Source organism: Lissotriton vulgaris, chromosome 2_1 (genome assembly GCF_964263255.1).
Source record: "Lissotriton vulgaris chromosome 2_1, aLisVul1.2, whole genome shotgun sequence".
NCBI lineage: Eukaryota > Metazoa > Chordata > Amphibia > Caudata > Salamandridae > Lissotriton > Lissotriton vulgaris.
In genome coordinates, this window is record NC_141687.1 from 541103733 (window position 1) to 541123902 (window position 20170).

At 43.9% G+C, this 20170-nt stretch overlaps 1 protein-coding gene across 6 annotated transcripts in view; it reads left to right on the forward strand.

The window, feature by feature from the left end:
• Nucleotides 1-20170, forward strand: part of ADPRH (ADP-ribosylarginine hydrolase) — a 112645-nt gene that overhangs the window by 70609 nt on the left and 21866 nt on the right. For all 6 annotated transcript variants that reach the window (XM_086955505.1, XM_086955509.1, XM_086955508.1 and 3 more), the window contains one exon: nucleotides 8473-8833. In XM_086955505.1, coding sequence (XP_086811631.1) covers nucleotides 8473-8833 — 361 coding nt within the window. The remainder of the gene's footprint in view (nucleotides 1-8472; nucleotides 8834-20170) is intronic.

Consider the following 20170-nt stretch of genomic DNA (forward strand, 5'->3'; position numbering starts at 1 on the left):
GATGATGCATCTGGCCCTGACTTTGTTCAAGCTACTCCTGAAGGTTACAGTGTAGCTAGACAAGATAGAGCCTCGGGGCGAGGCGGAGGCTTAGCCATTATTCATAGGGACACTTATCGTGCCAAATTTGAGCCCATTCTAAGTACCAATTGCGAAGCTCTCGCATTTACTATCAATCTTACACACAAACAGGCGTTTAAAGGAACCCTGGTGTACAGGCCACCTGGAGCTCGAACCAAATTTCTAGCTGCACTCATTGAAATTATGGAATCAGCAATAGAATCCCCGACTTATACAATTCTTGGGGACTTTAATTTTCCATTGGAAAACAAAGATACACTCCAACTTATTACTGATATGCAGGCAATAGGACTGCAGCAGCTGGTGAAGGGCCCCACGCATGAAGCCGGACACACTCTGGATGGCCTGCTTACGAATGACCATGGCATTGAGTTGGTAGCAACACTACCTTTGATCTGGTCTGACCACCAAGCCATTATTTTTAGGATCCGGATGCTACCACTCAAACCCCCTCAGACCAAAGATAGGGCACCAGTGGGGGCGCGGATGTGGAAAAACGCAGACATACCACATCTCTCAAATCTCTTGCTGTCATCTGCTCCAGAAAGCGGAGACGATACTGAAACTATGTCCATTAAATTTCAGGAATGGATCTTAAAAGCAGCGAACGAAGTTGCTCCTGAAAAAACTTATCGCCCCAATAGAACCACTCCATCTGCCCAGTGGTATACAGAAGAGCTGCGACTCCAGCGTCAGTTCTGTAGAAATTTAGAAAGGCGCTGGAGAAAGCACTATAGTCCATTGGCTAAGCAAGAATACAAAAGTGCTCTGGCTATATATAAGCAAGCTATCACCACACAAAAGAATCTTTTCTTCACTGGTCGTATTGAGCACGCCCAGAACTCAGCTAGGATGTTATTTCAGGTGGTGAACTCTCTGTCCAGTCCTCCAGCTGGCTCCACAATAGAGAACTCGCAGGAATTCTGTACCGCCCTAGCCACATTTTTTACTACTAAAGTAATGGATATTTACTCCACTTTTTCTAAAGAGCCGGTAGGAAGAACCGCTGATTTAACTATTCAACCAGCACTGAAGCACCCTTCCTTTACTCAGTTTCAGTCAGCTACCGAAGAACAGGTCAACACACTTGTTGGCAAAATTAAATCAGGCTCTCCGTTGGACCCATGTTCTCCGACCATAATGAACCAACTACACAATGTGGTTACCCAGCCGCTGACCAACATATGCAACTCCATCTTTAGGGCAGGTGTCTATCCACAGACCTGGAAGAAGGCTATTGTTAAACCTTTGATTAAGAAGCCATCTTTAGACCCTACCATCACTTCCAACTACAGGCCAATTGCCTGCCTTCCATTTCCTGCCAAAATAGTGGAGGCAATAATGAATAAACAGCTCTCTGAGTTTATTGAACAACATAAGCTCCTAGATGACACTCAGTTCGGGTTCCGGAAGGGACACAGAACTGAGACAGCATTGATAAAGGCCTCGGATGAAATTCGAGAGATCATGGATTCGGGAGGTGCTGCAGTGCTCATCTTATTGGACCTGTCAGCTGCTTTTGACACGGTCGACCACGCCATCTTGGTCGACCGTGTCGCAGCCCTTAGAATTAGTCATCTGGCTAAAGACCTTATAGCCTCCTTCCTTGTTAATCGCAAACAGGCAGTCAAACTGGGCAACTACTACTCGCCCACTTCTGAACTGCCCTGTGGAGTCCCTCAAGGATCCTCGCTAAGTCCCACGCTTTTTAATATTTATGTTGCGGACTTGGCGAGGGTTATTAAATCACATGGGATGCGATTAACTACCTACGCGGATGACACCCAGCTTGTGTTGGCGGTGCATAAGAACGGTCCAGTGGTAGCAGCTAAGTTTCAGGAGGGGTTACTGGGTGTACAATCATGGATTTACAGTAACTGCCTGAAACTTAATGCAGAGAAAACCGAAGTTATGACTTTCGGTAAGATCTCCCCCGAATGGTCCCCAACTTGGTGGCCCAGTCAGATGGGCTCCCCCCCGATTCCAGCTGTCAAGGTTAGGAATTTGGGAGTGATCTTTGATAACAGGCTATCTTTTGGTTATCATGTCAACAAGGTGGTCTCTGCTGCATTCTTCGTGCTGAAGAAAATAAAAAAACTCATGCCATACCTACCCGCTTCGGCAGGGAAAACACTGATCACCACCTTAGTGTTTTCGAAGCTGGACTATGGAAACGCCCTCTTCCTTGGCACTCGCAAATACATCCTGAACAAACTACAGTCCGTGCAAAATATGGCAGCACGGATTCTGCTTAATATTCCTTGGCGACACTCTACTTCAGCAGCCATACGCCATCTACATTGGCTAAGAGTGGAGAGCAGAATCAAATTCAAGGCTCTCTGCATCGCCTATAAGGCCATTCATCAGACTGGACCAAAGTTCTTAAAGGAAGCTTTTCAGGTGTACATACCTGGAAAGAATCTAAGATCAGCAGCAAGCCACCTATTGCATGTTCCCCGAACAAGAACGGCCACATGGGGAGATAGACGCTTCCTGGTAGCGACCCCCATACTGTGGAACACACTCCCCTTGGATATTAAAACAGCACCAACACTCATTGCCTTCCGTAAGGCCCTGAAAACTTGGCTATTTAATCAATAAGTTCCTGTCCTGAATTTTGTGTATCCTAGAGCATCTCATTGCGCCTAGACACCCTAGGGTATTAGTTGCGCATTAAAAATCCTATAAATAAAATAAATAAATAAATGATCTGGGTTTAATCCATCACCATTCTTTAGCTCACTCAGCCACCCCAGTTCAGACATGACCATATGCAAATCAGTCTGACCCTGTGCCTCATGTGAGCAGTCCAGCCTGAACTGCCAAGCCATATCTTCCCTGGACTGGAAACAAGCATCCTGGGACCGGTTTCGGATTCATAATCCTCATCAGCCAGGCTATCTTGAATCCAGTGGCCAAGTGAGCAAGGGACTCACGTCTGAGCATACCCTGCCAACTTAGGGCGAACAAAGCGAAACCAATGTGGATGATGAACGGAGCGTTTGAGCAAATCAAACACTCACCCTCAGTCAACTGATCTGAGTTGTAGAGCATGCAAACACACTTGATGAATATTTGCATGCAGAGAGCCTGTGTAGAAGATGATGTGATCCCTTTCTACTAAGACCAGAGGTATGGGGCCGCTCTTCTAAAACCCAAAGAGACCTTCTTTAGATATAATATACTAGCAAGGGAGGGTAAGACTGAGGTGTTATTTAGCCTTCTTCCCTTTAGCATTTTAATATGCTTTCTCCCTTTGTATCTTATGGAATAGTAACTATGCTGTTAACCTTGTTGCTTATAGTATGTTTGCTTGTATTAGCTAAGATACTGCGCCTGAGAACACAGCATTAGAAATAAATATTTCAAACTTGCACGTGTCTTCATTTACTCCTCGTTCTGGACTGGTATGTTAGTATAACTAAAGAGTGTTCATGTGTTCCACCTTACCTGAGGTATCCTAAGTCGCATGTTCTGGGTTGTCTAATCATTGGTAACTTTGCTATAGGACGAAGAGCTAATGAGACACTGATGCTAGTCTGGTAGGGGATTTTGGGTACTAAGGCGAGTTTTTGGTACACCCTAATTCACTGAGGTCCCGAGTCTCTGTGCACAGTTCTGTGACTGAGCAGAATCTCTAACATTAGATCTTTACAGTAGGGCTGACCTCCCATATAAAAAGCTTGCATTCAGAGTGCATAACTGGGCACGTGCCAGTGCTGACCCGTGCTGGCCCTTATTCTAACTCATAAGAGCAACTACCCTATTCATAATTTATTTTCAGGGTGAGACCAGGCTAAACCTCACTGACAGAGAAACTCGGAAATACAGATATGAAAGAGTCCACTTAGTATTTGGTTCCTAACGTTCCCTTTTTATTTGTGAACCAAATTCAAATAGGCAGTCTATTGATGTAGATTGAAATTTATTCCAACTGAAATGTTTCTTTGGATTGAGGAATGAAATAGGGACAGCAGATACTGGATACTCTCGCTTCATAGTGTTTATTTATTTGACATTCTTTCTGCATTTACCAATATTTACCTAATTTCTCCATTTATTGATATGTATTCACTTGTATGCTTGGTCTGGAAAATATGTTTGCATCTAGTATTTTTTCACCTCTAAGTACATTCTTGCTTGTGTGCGTCTAGCGATTTTGTGCAAAATTAAGTCACAGTACAAGTAAAAGGTTTTTTAGCCAGGTGTGCGAAATACAGATCATGTTGAGGTTGTTAATGCATATCTGTACCATTCAAACCCGAAGATATTGCATATCAATGGTAATATGCAGGTTGCAAAAGGTCTTATGCACCTGAAACCTCCCATAGCAGTACATGCCCTAAAGTATGCAGGGAACCTGTGCATTGGAGAAAGAAGGAATTAGAGTTAAATTTGCACAGAATGTCAAGTGCCTTATAGGCTTGCGAGTGGCCACAATCCACACTTTTTATTAACATAGAGGTCTCATTTGACCATCAACTGAAAACTGAGAAGGAACATTCTTCCTGATGTGGAGCCAAATGGATGAGATTAGTCTGCACAAACACTGGATCGGAAATTTATATAATCGAACAATGTGTTTCCCAATTATTTGGATTCTACAAATAAATATGGACAACAAAGCAGATTGAGTTATGTCCTTCTGTGTATAAATCACTTAAAATGTGAAACTGGGATCCTGACCCGTAGATATTTAGGTATCTGGGTATCGTCCATAAACCATAGTGGGGGAAAGGACCAGTATGCCTGCAGAAACTGGTTCCCCACTATACTCCTACCAGAGCCTTTTACTCGAATCCATTATTTGGATTTACCTACAGTCGTTGAAGAGAATGAAACCTTGAGATGCATGCATGGGCATACTAGGACCTAGACTCAGTAATGCCCTCGGTCTGAACTTTTAATCCAGACCCAATTTCCAGTTCGGAAAGCTCCTCAACTATTCAGACTTGTCTTGAGCAGAACTGAACACCAGGCAGAGCCTGCAATCGAAGAATCTAGATAAGGTTACTCACCATCCACCTGGAATCTAACCCACTTACTGTTTACTTATATTCCTCTGTCAAGTGCTCTGAAATGGCCAAAAGGAGACCTAGCATTTACTAAAACTCCTAATAACTATGTCTTTTAACCAATTTTGAATGTAAGTTGTAAGAAAAACATTTATGTCTCTGCGCCATATGCGTACTGTTTTACAACTCCTAGAGCTGAAAAGGATCTTAGGGACAGACATTTTATTAAGCAATATTGGCTTATTCCAGCAAACAGTAAGTGTAGTACACCATCTTGCCATAAAAGGGATAAATGAACTGCACTTCTCAAACAATAAACACTTAGTTACCCGTGGACTGAGACTAGTGGTAATTGAATTCCAAGCAGCATTACTTCCCACCATGGTTTGGAGCCATTGTGCCTTGGAGGACACCTTAGTCTGATGGGTGGTCATTGTAGGTGGAAGGAGACTAGATCCATTTAAGGTTTTCAGCATAATCACTATGTGATTTACATTCAGTATCTTTGTAAGTAAATGTAGCCTCTGTGGATATCCTCAATCTGACACTAATCCATCCTTCCTGGACCTACAATAGACACATAAACCTTGCTCATCCACTGGTATACCCTGGTATCTTCATGGACACCCTTGATCCACTCTCCACAGTCACATTGTCCTACCTCTCAAATAAGTTAGACAATCATCCAGCAGTACCATAAATACGCTGGGCAATTAATCTCTGAATCTTTCATCATAGGGTCAAACCTCAAATCTGATTGAAGAATTTTTTTCCCGCAAAGTTTTAAATAGCGCGAGCTTGACCCAAAATCAGGTATCGGGTCCCTTTACATGAGCATCAGTTGCTTTACATGAGGACACATTAATTTATTTTTTGTTAGGCATGGGGAGATTAAGTGAATTGCCCGGATTAACAGTATGTTGAACGCCCCTGCTGTTAGGGTTTTGCGGCATACATTGAGAAATAGACATTGACATGTGGTTAGGCAGGGTTCCCCATGTCAATTCATTCCCACTCCCTAGACGTTCTGCCAAGAATTGGGTCCTTTATGGACGGTCCCTAGCAGACGTAAAGAGACGTTCTACCTGTAAGCCGATGCTTGGCTTACTTCCGTGACCACGCCCCCTTCCTTCTTTCCAGTGCGAGTTACCCGCCATTTCCCCCGGCGTCTTGCTCGATTCCCTTTTCCCGTCCTACATTCCTTGCTTCCCTGACTTTCATCCGTTCGAGGGCTGTTTAGGAGGCACTCTTGGGTCGGAGACTGTTCTCTGTGCCAACACACTAGCTTCTGCCTCTCCCAACACCTGTCATGACTCAAACTCGTTTGCCCAGATTTGAGGTCGAGAATGGAAGGCGATTCCATGTCTGGTCATCAGTATGGCAGCTTAGTTGCCCAGTCTGAGTAGGTTGAGGAGGGACCCTGCTTTGTCTTTAAGTAAGCATATCTAGAGAACCTCTGATGTCTGGGGCTGTAGTATGGTTTAGGTCCTCTTTTTGTGTGCATGTTATGTTAGCATGGCTTATTAGAAGTTTAAACGCCATTTTACCTTTTGCTGCTTTTTGCACACAACACTGCATAGCTTTTTTTGCAAGTTAGCTTTCACGAAGGTCTATATATATGAGAAAAGGTTTGTTTTTCGACATCTCTAGACCTACATCGTGCCCCCAGTCTGTACAGTGAGTGCTGAGCTGTCAAGGTTATCATAACATGTGAGCCTGTTTATCGGCATGTCCGTGTAACACATTCTAGTCACAACATTTTGGCAGCTGTGAGCCAAGCAAGATTCTGGCGCCTTTATCATAGCACACTTGCCATAATTTCGCACACTTGGAAGATTCCAGGGATGCAGAGAGCCTTGCTGATCCAGATGTAATTTACACTTACTGAACGGAAAGGTAATGGGTTCCCCCAAAACAAGCCCAAGAGACCTTCTTTAGTTTTTAATACATAGTTCCTATATAGGGAGGGTGTTAAAACTAGGTGCTATATCACCTGTTTGCACTATCATTGTAATATGATTACTCCTTTTGTATTTTATGGAGTTGTAACCATGCTGACCATACTATTTTTAATCATATGTTGGCTAAAATACTGCGCATGAGATCACGTCATTAAAATAAATATTTTAACCTTACTGTGTCTCTTTTTAGGGCTCGGCCTACATCCCACGAAGTGGGTGTGGCTTCAGAGCCCTCTTGAGGGACTTCGGCAAGGTAACCTAGAGATTCCAGAGCAGCGCGTGAATTGTGTTCGTTATATATGGCAGCTACATGGCAATTGGCCCTCGCATGGCTGTGTTTTTACAAGCCAGCACGCAATAGGCCATAGTCTGTAGATTTTCTCCACTTCCTGCATATTCCGTTCGGAGACGTGCACCAGAAAGCTATATTTCATCAATTACCAGCTGTCAGGGGCCGCCGTAATTGAAGCCAGATGTTGTGCGCGCATTCAGCACTCTCCAGTTAAGTTTTTGGCCACGAGGCCAGGTCCAACAACCGTGAATCTCCAAACTAGGCCCCTCAGACCAATCCTAGCACTGCTCTCCTACTGTTGAGAGCAGCGCTGGGATTAGATGGGAAGCCTGTGCTGGTTTCTCAGGGATTGTTGGGACACCATCAGGAACAGGACAGAAGAGGAGCACAAAGGCGGCTGGCAGAGTCGGTGGCAGGACAGGTATTTTTTTTTCATCATTATTATTTCTCGAATCCCCGTACTCTATCCCCCCTCTCCTTTCAACCACCCCCATCCCAATTGAGTTTTATGGACGCCGTTGGATTAAAAGAGGCATCTTTTGTTGTATTCTCAAGGGCACTCCTAGTGCACTCTTTGGAAGTAGACCAGTGAACCTCAACCACTGGGCATCCATGGTGGGTTTCCAATAGCCCCCTCCCTGAATAGTGCTCTAGGATGCTGTGAATTTGCACCTTACATGTAATCATAGACCTTTCAACGTGTCCTCACGGGCCTTTATGCTAATATTGGTTTCATAGAAGCACACCCATTCTACATTTCCTTAGCTCTAACTTTGCATCTGTGCATTGACTCGGAACAGAAAGACCACTCTTCATAGGACAAAACTGCCTTAGAAGCACAGAAATAGGAAAGAATTGCGGTTGTGCTTCCAGAGCTATTTCGTTAATGTGGCTCCATAGGAATAAATATTTAAATAAACTCCATTTATTTTGCACTTCACTAACTGGATGGTAGAAACGGAGATTCATGACAGTTGTTGCATTTAAATGATTCTTTGAATTTTCTTTATTAAAAGTGAAATATAATTGAACAAAGTGGGATTGGCTAGGTGTTTAGATTAACACAACCCTACACTGGAAAAATAGTTGATGTATGACTCCTGTCGTTGTGTTTTTGTTCCAGGTCCCACATGTGTAAGCAATGCTCAGATCCTGAAGCCAGATGTCCCAGAGGGCTGGAAGATTCCATTTAACAAGAGGGAAGGTGGGTGTGGGGCAGCGATGAGAGCTATGTGCATTGGGCTGCGATTCCCACGGCCCGAGCAGCAGGACCTCCTGATCGAAGTCAGCATAGAAAGTGGGCGAATGACTCATCACCACCCTACTGGCTATTTGGGATCCCTGGCCTCTGCACTGTTCACCAGCTATGCTGTAAACGGAAAACCCCCACAAGAATGGGGCAAAGGGTTGATGGATGTACTGCCAGTGGCTAAGAAGTATATCACAGACGCCAACCACTTTGTATCAGAGAATCTGGAATCCTGGTAAGCAAAGGGCTACACTACATTTCTTAGTCTTGTGTGTTTGAAGCTGTTTGCTGCCTGCAGATCCGACCTCCCAAACAGCCACTTCCCTCATAGCTATTGGCACCAATAGAATTGGTAAAAAGTTGTTTAAGTTGGGGTAGCACATAAATGTAATGTATTATAATAATATTCTGGATAGTGCATGCCCCCTAGTGTATGCCCCCAATTACTTTGAGGCTCATTCATAGACTTTATTTAGAAGTCATTGGGGTTGCTAATGCGACCCCTTGCTTTGCTCCTTGTGACTGCTGACAGTGCTCTTTTTTTAGGTAGAGCTTAGCACAGCGCGCATTCGCTGCCTTAGGAAATCGAACTCTTGGAATCACTGTAGACTTTTCACACGCTCGTGAGTTTTTTTTTTTTGGAGCATTTTTTACTATTGGGCTTTGCGTGCGTCTTTGTAAAAAGACAGCACGCAATTGGGCAAAGGCTTGTGCATGTCCCACCTTTCGCAGGAAATGTATACGCCCACAGCCTATGGCTTGCGGTTACGAGCAGCGGCGCAAAGTTATGTATCAGATTTCACGCGAGCGCGCAAGCTGGAAGCTGCAGCTTCATTCCTCGCATCCCACAGCGTTTTGCCTTTGGGAGCGAGCAGCTGCAGTGCCTTTTGAAGGTGCTTTAGAGATTTTGACTGAAACTCTAGAATACTAGAGTAAGGAGGCACCCATGCTGACATTGACTGCCACAGCCTTCCCAAATTAATGCCAGTTTAAGACCTCTGCTCCTTCCAAGAGACTTGACTGGATTTAGCCGCAATCACGCCACTGATCTTTAGTTTGAACAAAATCCTGTGTGCAGATCACATGCAAGCTTGTATCTGAAGCTGAGGAAGGAATATTCCAAGGCCCGTGAAGGCAGGATATGTTCATCTGCACTGTCACTCCATTCGGCTGACAGGAGCTACACCGAGTGGGTGTTTGTGAAGTGATGCGTGGAGGCTCGTCACTTGCCTGCCCTGGATCTGATACTCCGTACCATCCCTCATCCTCCACGGTCTGTGGGATCTTGCCCCGCCCACCACTCTCCTTATACAAGATGGAGCTCGCGGCAGTATCTGCGTCACCCCCAGACCTGTGCCTGCCCCTCTCTCAGATCCAGTCACTCGATATATATTGCTGCACTGGCGACTGACTCTTCCTTTCCTCTCTTTTAATTTTAAATATCTTTTCATAGCTTTGTAGAGGTGTAGTCACCTTGCCTGCACAGTTAATGTACATACCTGGCAGGCCCTTTGGTTTAGCGGCAGGCTTGGGATAGAATAAGTCTTGTGTAGTCTGACACATGACTGACTCCGGCCCAGTTCTGCGGTGTCTTGAGAAGCGCCCCCTTGTGATGCATTCTCTTGAAATGAATTTCACCTAAATTACTTCCGCAAACACAACATCCTGTCTGCAATAAAATTAGCTATAACCAAATAAGCACTCAGCATAACTCAACTTTATGCTGTCTACATCTTGTCACTCTCCTTCCCCTACATGCTGTTTATAGTTCGAACCTAGCGGAGGCAAAAAACATACTTCTCGGCGCTCTTCCGAGGTATGTGTTGCTATATTATTTAAGGCTCGCAGTGTGTCGGCATGCCAGTGCTGAATAATGTACTGCATTGCTAAACACTCATAACGTCCCAAAGGCAAGACCTATTGGCTATGCCAACCCTTGTTTACTTCTAGGATGAGGTTTCTAGGGCAGAAACATAAACAAGATCACTCAGATATGTTCATGGTGCTAAAATGAAAAACAACCTTTTAAATGACTACTACTTCAGGCTAAGTTCACTGGAGCAGCAAACTGTTACACATTGTTGGATGTTTGACCATCAACCAGCCCCAGCTGCCACCTAACAGCCACCTTTAAGACCTCCCTTACAAGGGCTCTGTGCAACTGGAAAAGTTACTTTCAGTTTCTTTCCTCTGCTGCTGCAATCTTTTTAACTTCACTTACAAGACCTCTAGAGAGGAGGAAAGAAATCCTAAGGCCTGAGGAAGATAGGTCTCTCAGTACCATTTTTTATCTTTAGTCTATTATGGATTTGGACATTGGATGTTCAGCTGAGAAGACAGTGGTGCCAAGTTCTGCAAGATTTCTCCGCTTAAATGGACGCCTTTCTATTGCTGCCTGCCTAACAAGTTTGGCTTAAGTTAAAATAATTGTACATTTGAGACCACTTACTGCTTCGTAGCTGCTCTCATTGAAATCTGCATTGAAACAAATGACTGAAAATTAAATGCAGTGATTTTATTCTGGAGGTCGCTGTTAAGCTCGAATTTAAAGCTCTCAGATCTCAGTTACTGGTTTAAAGAAACATGCATTTGCAAAATTGTAATTCTTTGGCATTTGATTTGACTTGAAGACCCTTATTTATACCTGCTTGGAAGTTGGTATATTGAAGTGGATATAGAAATATGGGTCCGATTCACAAAGGTAAACCGAGACGAAAGTCTAACTTTACGAATTTTGATATTCACTAACAGCATTTACTACACCTAAATGCCCTTTGTGAATACCGAAAGTTTAACTTTACGACGTTCGGTATTCACAAAGAGCATTTATTAGTAGTAAATACCCTTTGTAAATACCGAAAATGGTCAAATTTGAATTTCGTCTCAGTTAACCTTCGTGAATCTGGCCCAATATGTGGTTGGCCTTCAGCCCATTTCCTCATATCCTCACCATGACCACAGTGGTGGCCAAATGGCAGTAAAATGTAGCCTACATTTAGAAAAAGGTAAAGGCAATATGCAGCAAAAGTGTGGTTCTTTACCCAGCATTTTCTTCACTTATTTCTATTTCCTTTCTAGTTATGGAAGTTGGCATGTCCTTCATGTAGGCCAGAGACTTATCACTTGCCTGCTTGCAGCTGGTGGTATATAAAATATAAAGAAACCAGGGCTCTTGAGTGATCAAGGCCCGCTACATCTTGTGCTCAGTGTCAGGGGGCTCTGTGCTGGAACAATGAGGACTCCTTGATTCGTGTGACCCGGTCACACGAATCAAGGAGTCGTCATTGTTCCTTTATTGGATTTACAGTTTAAATAGAAAAATCGCTATAAATGCTGTAGCATAACCAGTTTTCATTATTGAAGTGCAATTTTTGTTAACATTTCGGTGTACCTAGGGACCATTTTGCAGTATGTTTGTGAAGTATGTAAGAGGTATGGATGTGGTGTAAGTGCAATTTGTTCAATTGTAATGTTTTGTATATTGTGTACATATTTGTATATAGAATTTGTTATATAAGGTGTTTTTGCACAGGGAATATTTCTTTCAAAAAAAGAAAATTCAAGCAATATCATTAAATGATGCAAATGATTAAGCAGACGTTTGTTTCATTCATAGGGGTCAGTAATAAGTTGCAGGTTAAAAAAAACTAGCAGTCCTGGCACACATACTATCTGTAATGCAGCAGTTGCATTAGAACGGGCTCTCCAACGGCAGTTTAGATTAGTAAAATCAAATTTCTGAATGTATTTCGAGTGTGTGCTTGCTTGGGAGAGTGTGTTTGTGTGTGAGATAGCATGTGTGTTTGCGTTTGTGTGTCCGTATGTGTGAGCATGCGTGTGAGAGTCAGTAACAGGTAGTGAATGAGAATGAGAGAGATTGGTTGTCAGTGAGTGAGTATGGGTGAGCCAGAGCGAGAATGAGTGAAATAGACTAAGAGCAGCTGTGAGGGGAAATAAACAAGATTGAGTGAAAAGGCAACATCTGTCTGCTTCCAGCGCAAAGCACTCAGGTGCTGCTGTAAGTTGTGTAGCAGCATGGATGTAATTAAGAAGTCACTGCTGCGAACCCTGGAAATGCCTTTGTATCCACTGGCCTCAGGGGTGACAAAATCAGTGGCAAGAACAAAGGGGCAGCTCACTCTTATGGGCCCCACCCTCCTTGTTTTGCACAATATTTATTACAATATTTATTACACCAATAGGGAATAATAACCTATTATTTCCTATTAGTGTAATGTAATATAAAATTTAGCACCAGCAGTTGGAATGGGAACTTCGATGGCAGCTGAGCCAAGTGAAAAAAATATATGTTCGAGGCATGTGTGGATGTAGATACATATGCTTAGCATAATCCTGCCATCTAGTATTGGGCTGGGATGTGTGCAAGTTGTTTTTTTTAGAAGAAAGTCTTTCGAGTCATGAGGTGTAGTGACTCCTCCTCTTAATTGTATTGTGCATGGTTCTCAACTCCATTGTTAAATTGTTTTCTATCATTGTCTGGTTCAGACGTGTGCCTCTCTGCTCCAGTTCGACACCGTCGTCATTTACTTTTTCAGACTATCACCAGTATTGTTTCGATCATGGCTATTCTCCGCCTCCCTAGTCGGTCTATCAATGTCGGCCTTATCCAGGTGACTTATTTCAGCTGTGACCCCCCAGGGCTTTCACCCTTGTAGCGGAATTCGTCTTCGTTGCTCCCTCCAAAAGACATCCACTTGGCCATGGAGCGCATGCTGTTTTTGGCCTTGTTCCCTCGCCAAATTTTCACGCACCAACCTCTATCAGGTGTGTAACTTGTGCCTTTCCCCCGAGCATGATGAAGCTACCTGTGAGGGCTGCTGGTCTTTCCGATCAAAGAAGAAGCTGCAAGAACATAGAGCTCGATGCCTCGAGGTGTCTTGATGCACTGCTGAAGAGATGCCAAATCTTTTCGGTTCTGAAGATCCGGAACAGGAAGTCCAAGCCCATCCATCGGCCGCTGGCGAGGCACCTTCTCTCTCGAGGACAGTTCTGACATAGAGGTGCAGGATACCACTCTAGGGCAAACAATGAATACTTTGCTCCCTCCACGCCGACCACAACAGACCACTACAAAGAGTCACCTGCCTCCCCCTGATCGACTAAAGAATGTTGTCTGGCCGCCACTGCCTTCGGGCTATGGTCGGCAGCTTCAGACACACCAGGCCTCAACTTGGTGCTGAAAAAACAGCACAGGCAGCATGCACCCGAACTGACGCCTGCTCCTTCAGACCCGGAAACTTTTGCGTCAAATCGCCTCTCCATCTCCGTGCCGAAAAATCTGCCTTCCTACCCAAAAGCCTCGACACCGAAGATCGTTGCATCGAAAACTTCCACATCGGAGCCAAAATCTTGGACCTTCTCTAAGCATTCTTCGGAATTGATGGAACCAGTCCTTAAAATACTTCAAGAGGAGTTTGACTCATGCAAAAAGCATATGATACACTCTGCCACCAGACCCCCCTCACTGGGGCAGTCAGCCAAAGGACAGATGTCGTTTGAGGAAGCTTTGGATGTCCCCATCCCACCAAAGCACAAGAAAAAGGAGGACCAGGCCATTAGCCCTATGCACACCAATCCCCCGCCAATGCCTGCTGCACACCACACTCGATCACCACCGCCTTTCCCTGCATACCCTCCAACAGACTCCCCAGAGGGTTCCATATGCCCATACAGGTGACGGGGGAAGAAGACCAATTTTTCATCCCACCGAAGGATGATCCATAAGACTCTTACATTGAGGATCCACCAGCAACTACAGACTCAGATATGAATCCAGCTAAACCCTCCCCCTCAGACGAAACAACCAACTACAGTGACCTGTTAGGCGGGGCTGCCACCTTCCGCAATGTTCCCTTAAACAATATTATTTGAGACACACTTCTCTCCTCAACGTTCGGCACAATATCTGCCAATGTTGAAAGGTTTGATCAGACATCCACCTGATATTTTCAACAACACTATGAAGTCCAGGGACATCACACCCAGGTTTGGCAACAAATACAAACCATCACCCAACAACCCCACATACATTAAAGGGCAACTCCCACCTGAATCGTTAGTGGTGGCAACAGACCGTAAAAGGGCTAACTATCATACATCTGGTAAGGCACCCCACAAGATAAAAAAAAAAATAAGAAGATAGATGCCACAGTTAAAAGGATGACTGCACAATCTGTCAACCACTGGAGAATTGCAAACTCCATTGGCCTCTTAGCTCGCTACGACAGGGCACACTGGGACGAGGTGGAGGACATCCTCCAACATCTCCCTGAGGGCGTCTCAAATTTGAGTTAATCTTAAACACCTCGATTCACTGTGCCATTGATGCACCGCAGCTAGAGGCCTAAACTCAAGTATCATCCTTTAGAAACATACCTGGCTACGAGTCTTAGGTGTTAAGCCTTGGGTTGAACAAAATCTGTTGGTTCTTCCCTATGATGGGGAACATCTTTTGGGTCTCAAAAATAAAAAAGGATAGTTTGATGGTTTAAGCCATTGGGGCACTGCAAACACCATTGTAATGTTACTCCTTTTGCCACTTCTCTCATCGTAGAGAATCCAAAACTACCTAACTGAGATCTCAAATTACTTCCAAAAAACACACGCCCAAACTTTCTACCCAAGGTTATACTACAAGGGCTCATATAGGAGCAATAATTCCAGAGGTAGAAGCAAGGGCTGTTTCAATAAACCTTCCTTCACCACCACCAAACCTCGACTTACCAACCTTCCCCCCGATCACACAGCACCTGTCTGGGGACGACTACAAGGGTTCTTTCCCACCTCCTGCAACATCACCTCTGACACCAGTGGGTGTTGGATATTATCCAACATGGTTGTTGTCTGGAGTTCACCTCCACAGTTCCAAATATTCCACCTCTGAAAGACAAACACTCAACAGGCCATCAACAGTTTCGCAGGGAAGAAGTTCAAGGTCTGTTAAAAAAGGGGGCCATAGAACACATGCCATTACAACAGCAAGGCACACCCTTCACAAAAAGGATGGGTCTTTAAGACCAATAATGGACCTCAGACCTCTTCAAGATGCAATTCCTCTACTTCAAAAGGCAACTTCATGGCTGCACTCGACCTAAAGGGCACCTACTTCCACATTCTAATTCACCTGGTGCATCCCCAATAACTCGGGTTCGTATTGAGCGGCCAACACTTCCACTAAAATGTGTTTACAATTGGGGTCACTACAGCCCGCAAGGTTTTCACCAACTGTCTCACGGTAGTAGCTGCTCACCTATGCAGACAAATCAACACGTTTTCCCTTATTTAGACGACTGGCTCATCAAGTGCACAGCTCGTCAAAAGTGTTTTTAACACACACAAGCCACCATAAACCTGCTTCATCAACTGGGTTTCACTATCAATGCAGTCAAATCCCACCTCCAAACCCTTCAAATACAGCCTTACCTAGGAGTCCTCCTCAATTCACAGCAGGGGATAGCTTACCCCAATGCTGCCCAAATTCAATCCTTCCAGGCGCTCATTCCCCAGTTTCAGCCTCATGAGCAAGTAGTAGTGAGAGCATTGTGTGTCTTCTCTGCACCATGGCTTCATGCATAGCCATAGTACTTCATGCCGGACTCAAAATGTGTCGGTTGCAAGACTGCTTAGTACGGCAATGGATTCAAGCGGAGGTAAATTGGGAGATCTAGTATTAGTGAGCAGTCAAGCTTGCTACTCTCTGCAGTGGTTGAATACTTCCAATCTCCCAAAAGAACAAACTTTTCTTGGCCCAGTTCCACAGAGCACCATAACAACGGATATCTCCCTCACGGACTGGGGGCGCATTCCCAGGAACTAGCTTTTCAAGGGCATTAGAATATCAATCAAATACTTCCCCATATCAGTCACCTAGAGTTGCTAGCTGTTCATCTGGCGCTCAAAGCCTTCATTCCTTACCTCATTGGCAAGGTAGTCCTGATCTAAACAGATAACATGACTGCCATGCATTATCTGCAAGGGTAGGGGGGCACCAGGTCCTCTCAGCTCTCTCATCTAGCCCAGAAAATAGGAAGATGGGCTTTCCGATATAACATTCACCTGTTCACGTAGTACCGCCGGGAGTGGACAACGACTTTGCAGCTCTCCTCAGCAGGAGGCGCCAACAAATCCGAGAGTGGGAACTCAACTTTCAAGTCCTCCTCCCATTCTTCCAGCATTGAGGGTCACCCACACAGACCTTTTCGCCACTGCTAAAGAAGCCAAATGCCTAAACCTCTCCGCTAGGTTCCCACACCCAAATTCCAGGGGCAACACACTATGGATGAGTTGGTCAGGGATATTTGCTCACACTTTTCCACCTCTCTCACTGCTTCCAATTGTGGTTCACAAACTTCGGTAGACATCTCTCACCCTTATTCTGGTGGCTCCCACATGGGCCCAACAACCATGGCTCACCACACTTCTAGAACTATCAATAGTTCCCCACCAAGTGCTGCCCAACTAGCCGGGCGTTCTAACGCACAACCATAAAGAAGTTAGACACCCTGACCCCAGGTCGTTTACCCTTGCAATCTAACACCTGAAGTCCTAGTGTTTGGTTATGTAGATCTACCACAACCTCGTATGGATATTCCCCAAGGGCATGTTATGCTGCAAAGTGGAAAACATTTGTTCGTTATTGCCATTCTAAACACATTGATCCTCTAGGGACAAAGTTCAGGACATTGTCTGTCTGTTATTTGTTTCATTTACATACCTCTGGGTTCGCTTTTTCCTCTATACGGCTACACCTAGTAGCAGTAGCTGCATAGTTCCACAACAGACAGCACACTTCTCTATTCAGGATTCCGATTCTTAAAGCCTTCTTATAGGGTCTCAAAAGAGTAATTCCTCCTAGGATACCACCATCTCCCACTTGAAATCTTAATATTGGTTTAACAAGGCCAAAGGACCCTCCATTCGAGCCCCTACACTCCAGCTTTTATTCTGGAGTGTAACATTTTAATTGCCATCACTTCACTCAGACATGTCAGTGAGCTTTTTTCAACTACATAAAGATAGGATACCAATCCTAAATATTTTTCAAAGATGGTATCTCAATTCCACCTAAATCAATTCTAATGAATTGCCTGTATATTTTTCAAAACCAGGCTTAGTTGTGGAAAGGGCTCTACACACTTTAGATGTAAAAAGGGCACTCATGTACTATATTGTGTAGAACCAAATCAGTTGGGGAAAAAACAAACTCTTTTAGCCTTTTCAAAATACACAAAGAAAGGGCCATTTCTAAATTATGCATTTCACATTGGAATGTCAAACACATCCAAACCTGTTATTCTAAAGCTGAAAGAAATCTACATGTCCCTCCAAGAGCTCACTGTACTCGTAAAAAATTAGCTTCAATGGTTTTCTTAGGAAAATACCTATAGTTCACATATGTAAAGCAGCCACATGTCCTACAGCCATTACTTTTAAAAAACATTACTGTGTAGATGTCATGTCTTGTCAACAAGCTAATGTGGGTCAAGTGATTCTACGTACACCATTTCAAACAACTGCAACCCACAGAGGTTAGCCACCGCTTATGAAGAGAACTACTTTACAGTCTAAGCATGTATATGTACAGCCACATATGCCTTAAACTGAAAAAGTTACTTGTCCAGTAAGCATCTGTTTGTGGCATGTAGTGCTGTAGATTCGCATGCACCCACCTTCCTTCCCGGAAACCTTTGGTGGTTTGAGCTAAATATTTATTACGTTCATTTCACATGGTCATCTCACTATACTTCACTATACTTCTCACTCCATCCTCCCCGTCCTTGCGGAAAACAATCGAACAATGGAGCCGTGGACCATGTGCATTACTAGCAAGAGGAGGAGTCACTATACCTTGTGACGCAAAAGACTTCCTTCGAAATAAAACAACTTGCACATATCAGAGCCCAACACTAAATGACAGGACTATGCCAACCATTCGAATCTACATCACTGCATGCCACAAACAGATGCTCACTGGGTAAGTATCATTTTCCTTTTAAGTGTATTTTTAGTGTGTGCATGTTCGTGAAATTGTGTGTGAGACAGAATGTATGTGTGTTTTGGTATTGTGAGCGTACATGTGAGTGAGAGTCAGTGGCTGGTAGTGAGTGAGAATGAGTGAGTTTGGTTGTCATTAAGTGAGTATGGGTGAGTGAGAATGAGTGAGTGTAAAAGTGACTGAGCGGCTGAGTAAAAATGAATAAGAATGAGTGAGAGAGTGTTAGAGTGTGAGTGTAACTAAATGAGACTGATGAGTCGGAGTCAGTGAGACTATGTTAGTGAGTGCAATTGAGTGTGAGTGAAAAGCTACAAGTTAGAGAAGAAAGAATGTGGGTGAGAGTTGGAATATGTATTTCACAGCATGAGAATAAGTGAGAGTGAGTGACAATGAGGGAGAATAAAATGAAGTGCAAGTGAAGAAGTATGAGTGATCGGAGTAAGAATGAGTAAGAGTCAATGAGTGTGGGTGAGTTATAAGTGAAAGAATGAGTGCAGGAGAGAGTGGTAATGAATTATTGAGAGTGAGTGTTTGAATGTAAGTTGGTGTGAGTGAGAATGTGGTGTTATGCTTGCAAGTTTACTGTTGCTCCTGGCATACTGAATGTAACTTTTGGCTTATCAAAGCACTCGCAGCAAAATATGTGTGCTGGCATACTGGAGACAAATCTTAGAATAGTAGCCATTTTAGACAAAATATTGGCACTGCCTACTGAAGGCAATTTTTGGTATAATAAGAACCCATGGTACTAGTACTGGCATACAGGATGGATATCAGTCCTCGTACATGTATGGGGCACCAATGGAAATATACTGGTGTTGCCATACTTGAAGTTTTTGGCATGGGGGGCACCTATAGAAAAATGGTGGTGCTAGCACACTGTAAGTAATTCTTGACAAAAGGGAAGACAACTGCGACAAATGGAAGGGAGCCACCATGAAAATGCTGGCCCTGGCATACAAGAGGTAATTTTTGACATAAGAATATATATGGCATTAATTGCGCAATTATGACATTGGCATATTGTATGCGATTTTTGGAAAAAGGGGCCAGGCATGACATACGGGGGCACACATGACAAAATGGCAGGCACTGGCACAATAGAGGTACTTTTTTAATATAATTTGGGGCACCTGTAGCACATTTGGGAAAAAATTTGATCAACTCCTATCGAATGTCTGGTTTCATTAACTTGGCACACCATGAAATGGCTTGAATATTTTATGAGTGCCCTTACTGAGCCTACGAACTTTCTGTGGAAATTATGCTTTAACATGCACTGATTCTCTCTCCACCATTCCCCTCCTTTCCCACCCCCCAAATTCTCATTGGGCAAGGAGACAACTTGCCATAAATCTCTTTAAAGGATGTCTGGCTCACTCAATTCTCTTGCTCGCTACAATATAGTGGCAGTATTATGCCCCACCACTTTTAAAAACCATGCGAGGTGGAATGTAAAATATATAGCAATGCACTTATTGTGGAATTTTAGTGTTGTCAATTGATGTAATCGGGGTTTAAATCAAATTACATCACTTCTGTGACTTCACTGGTTGC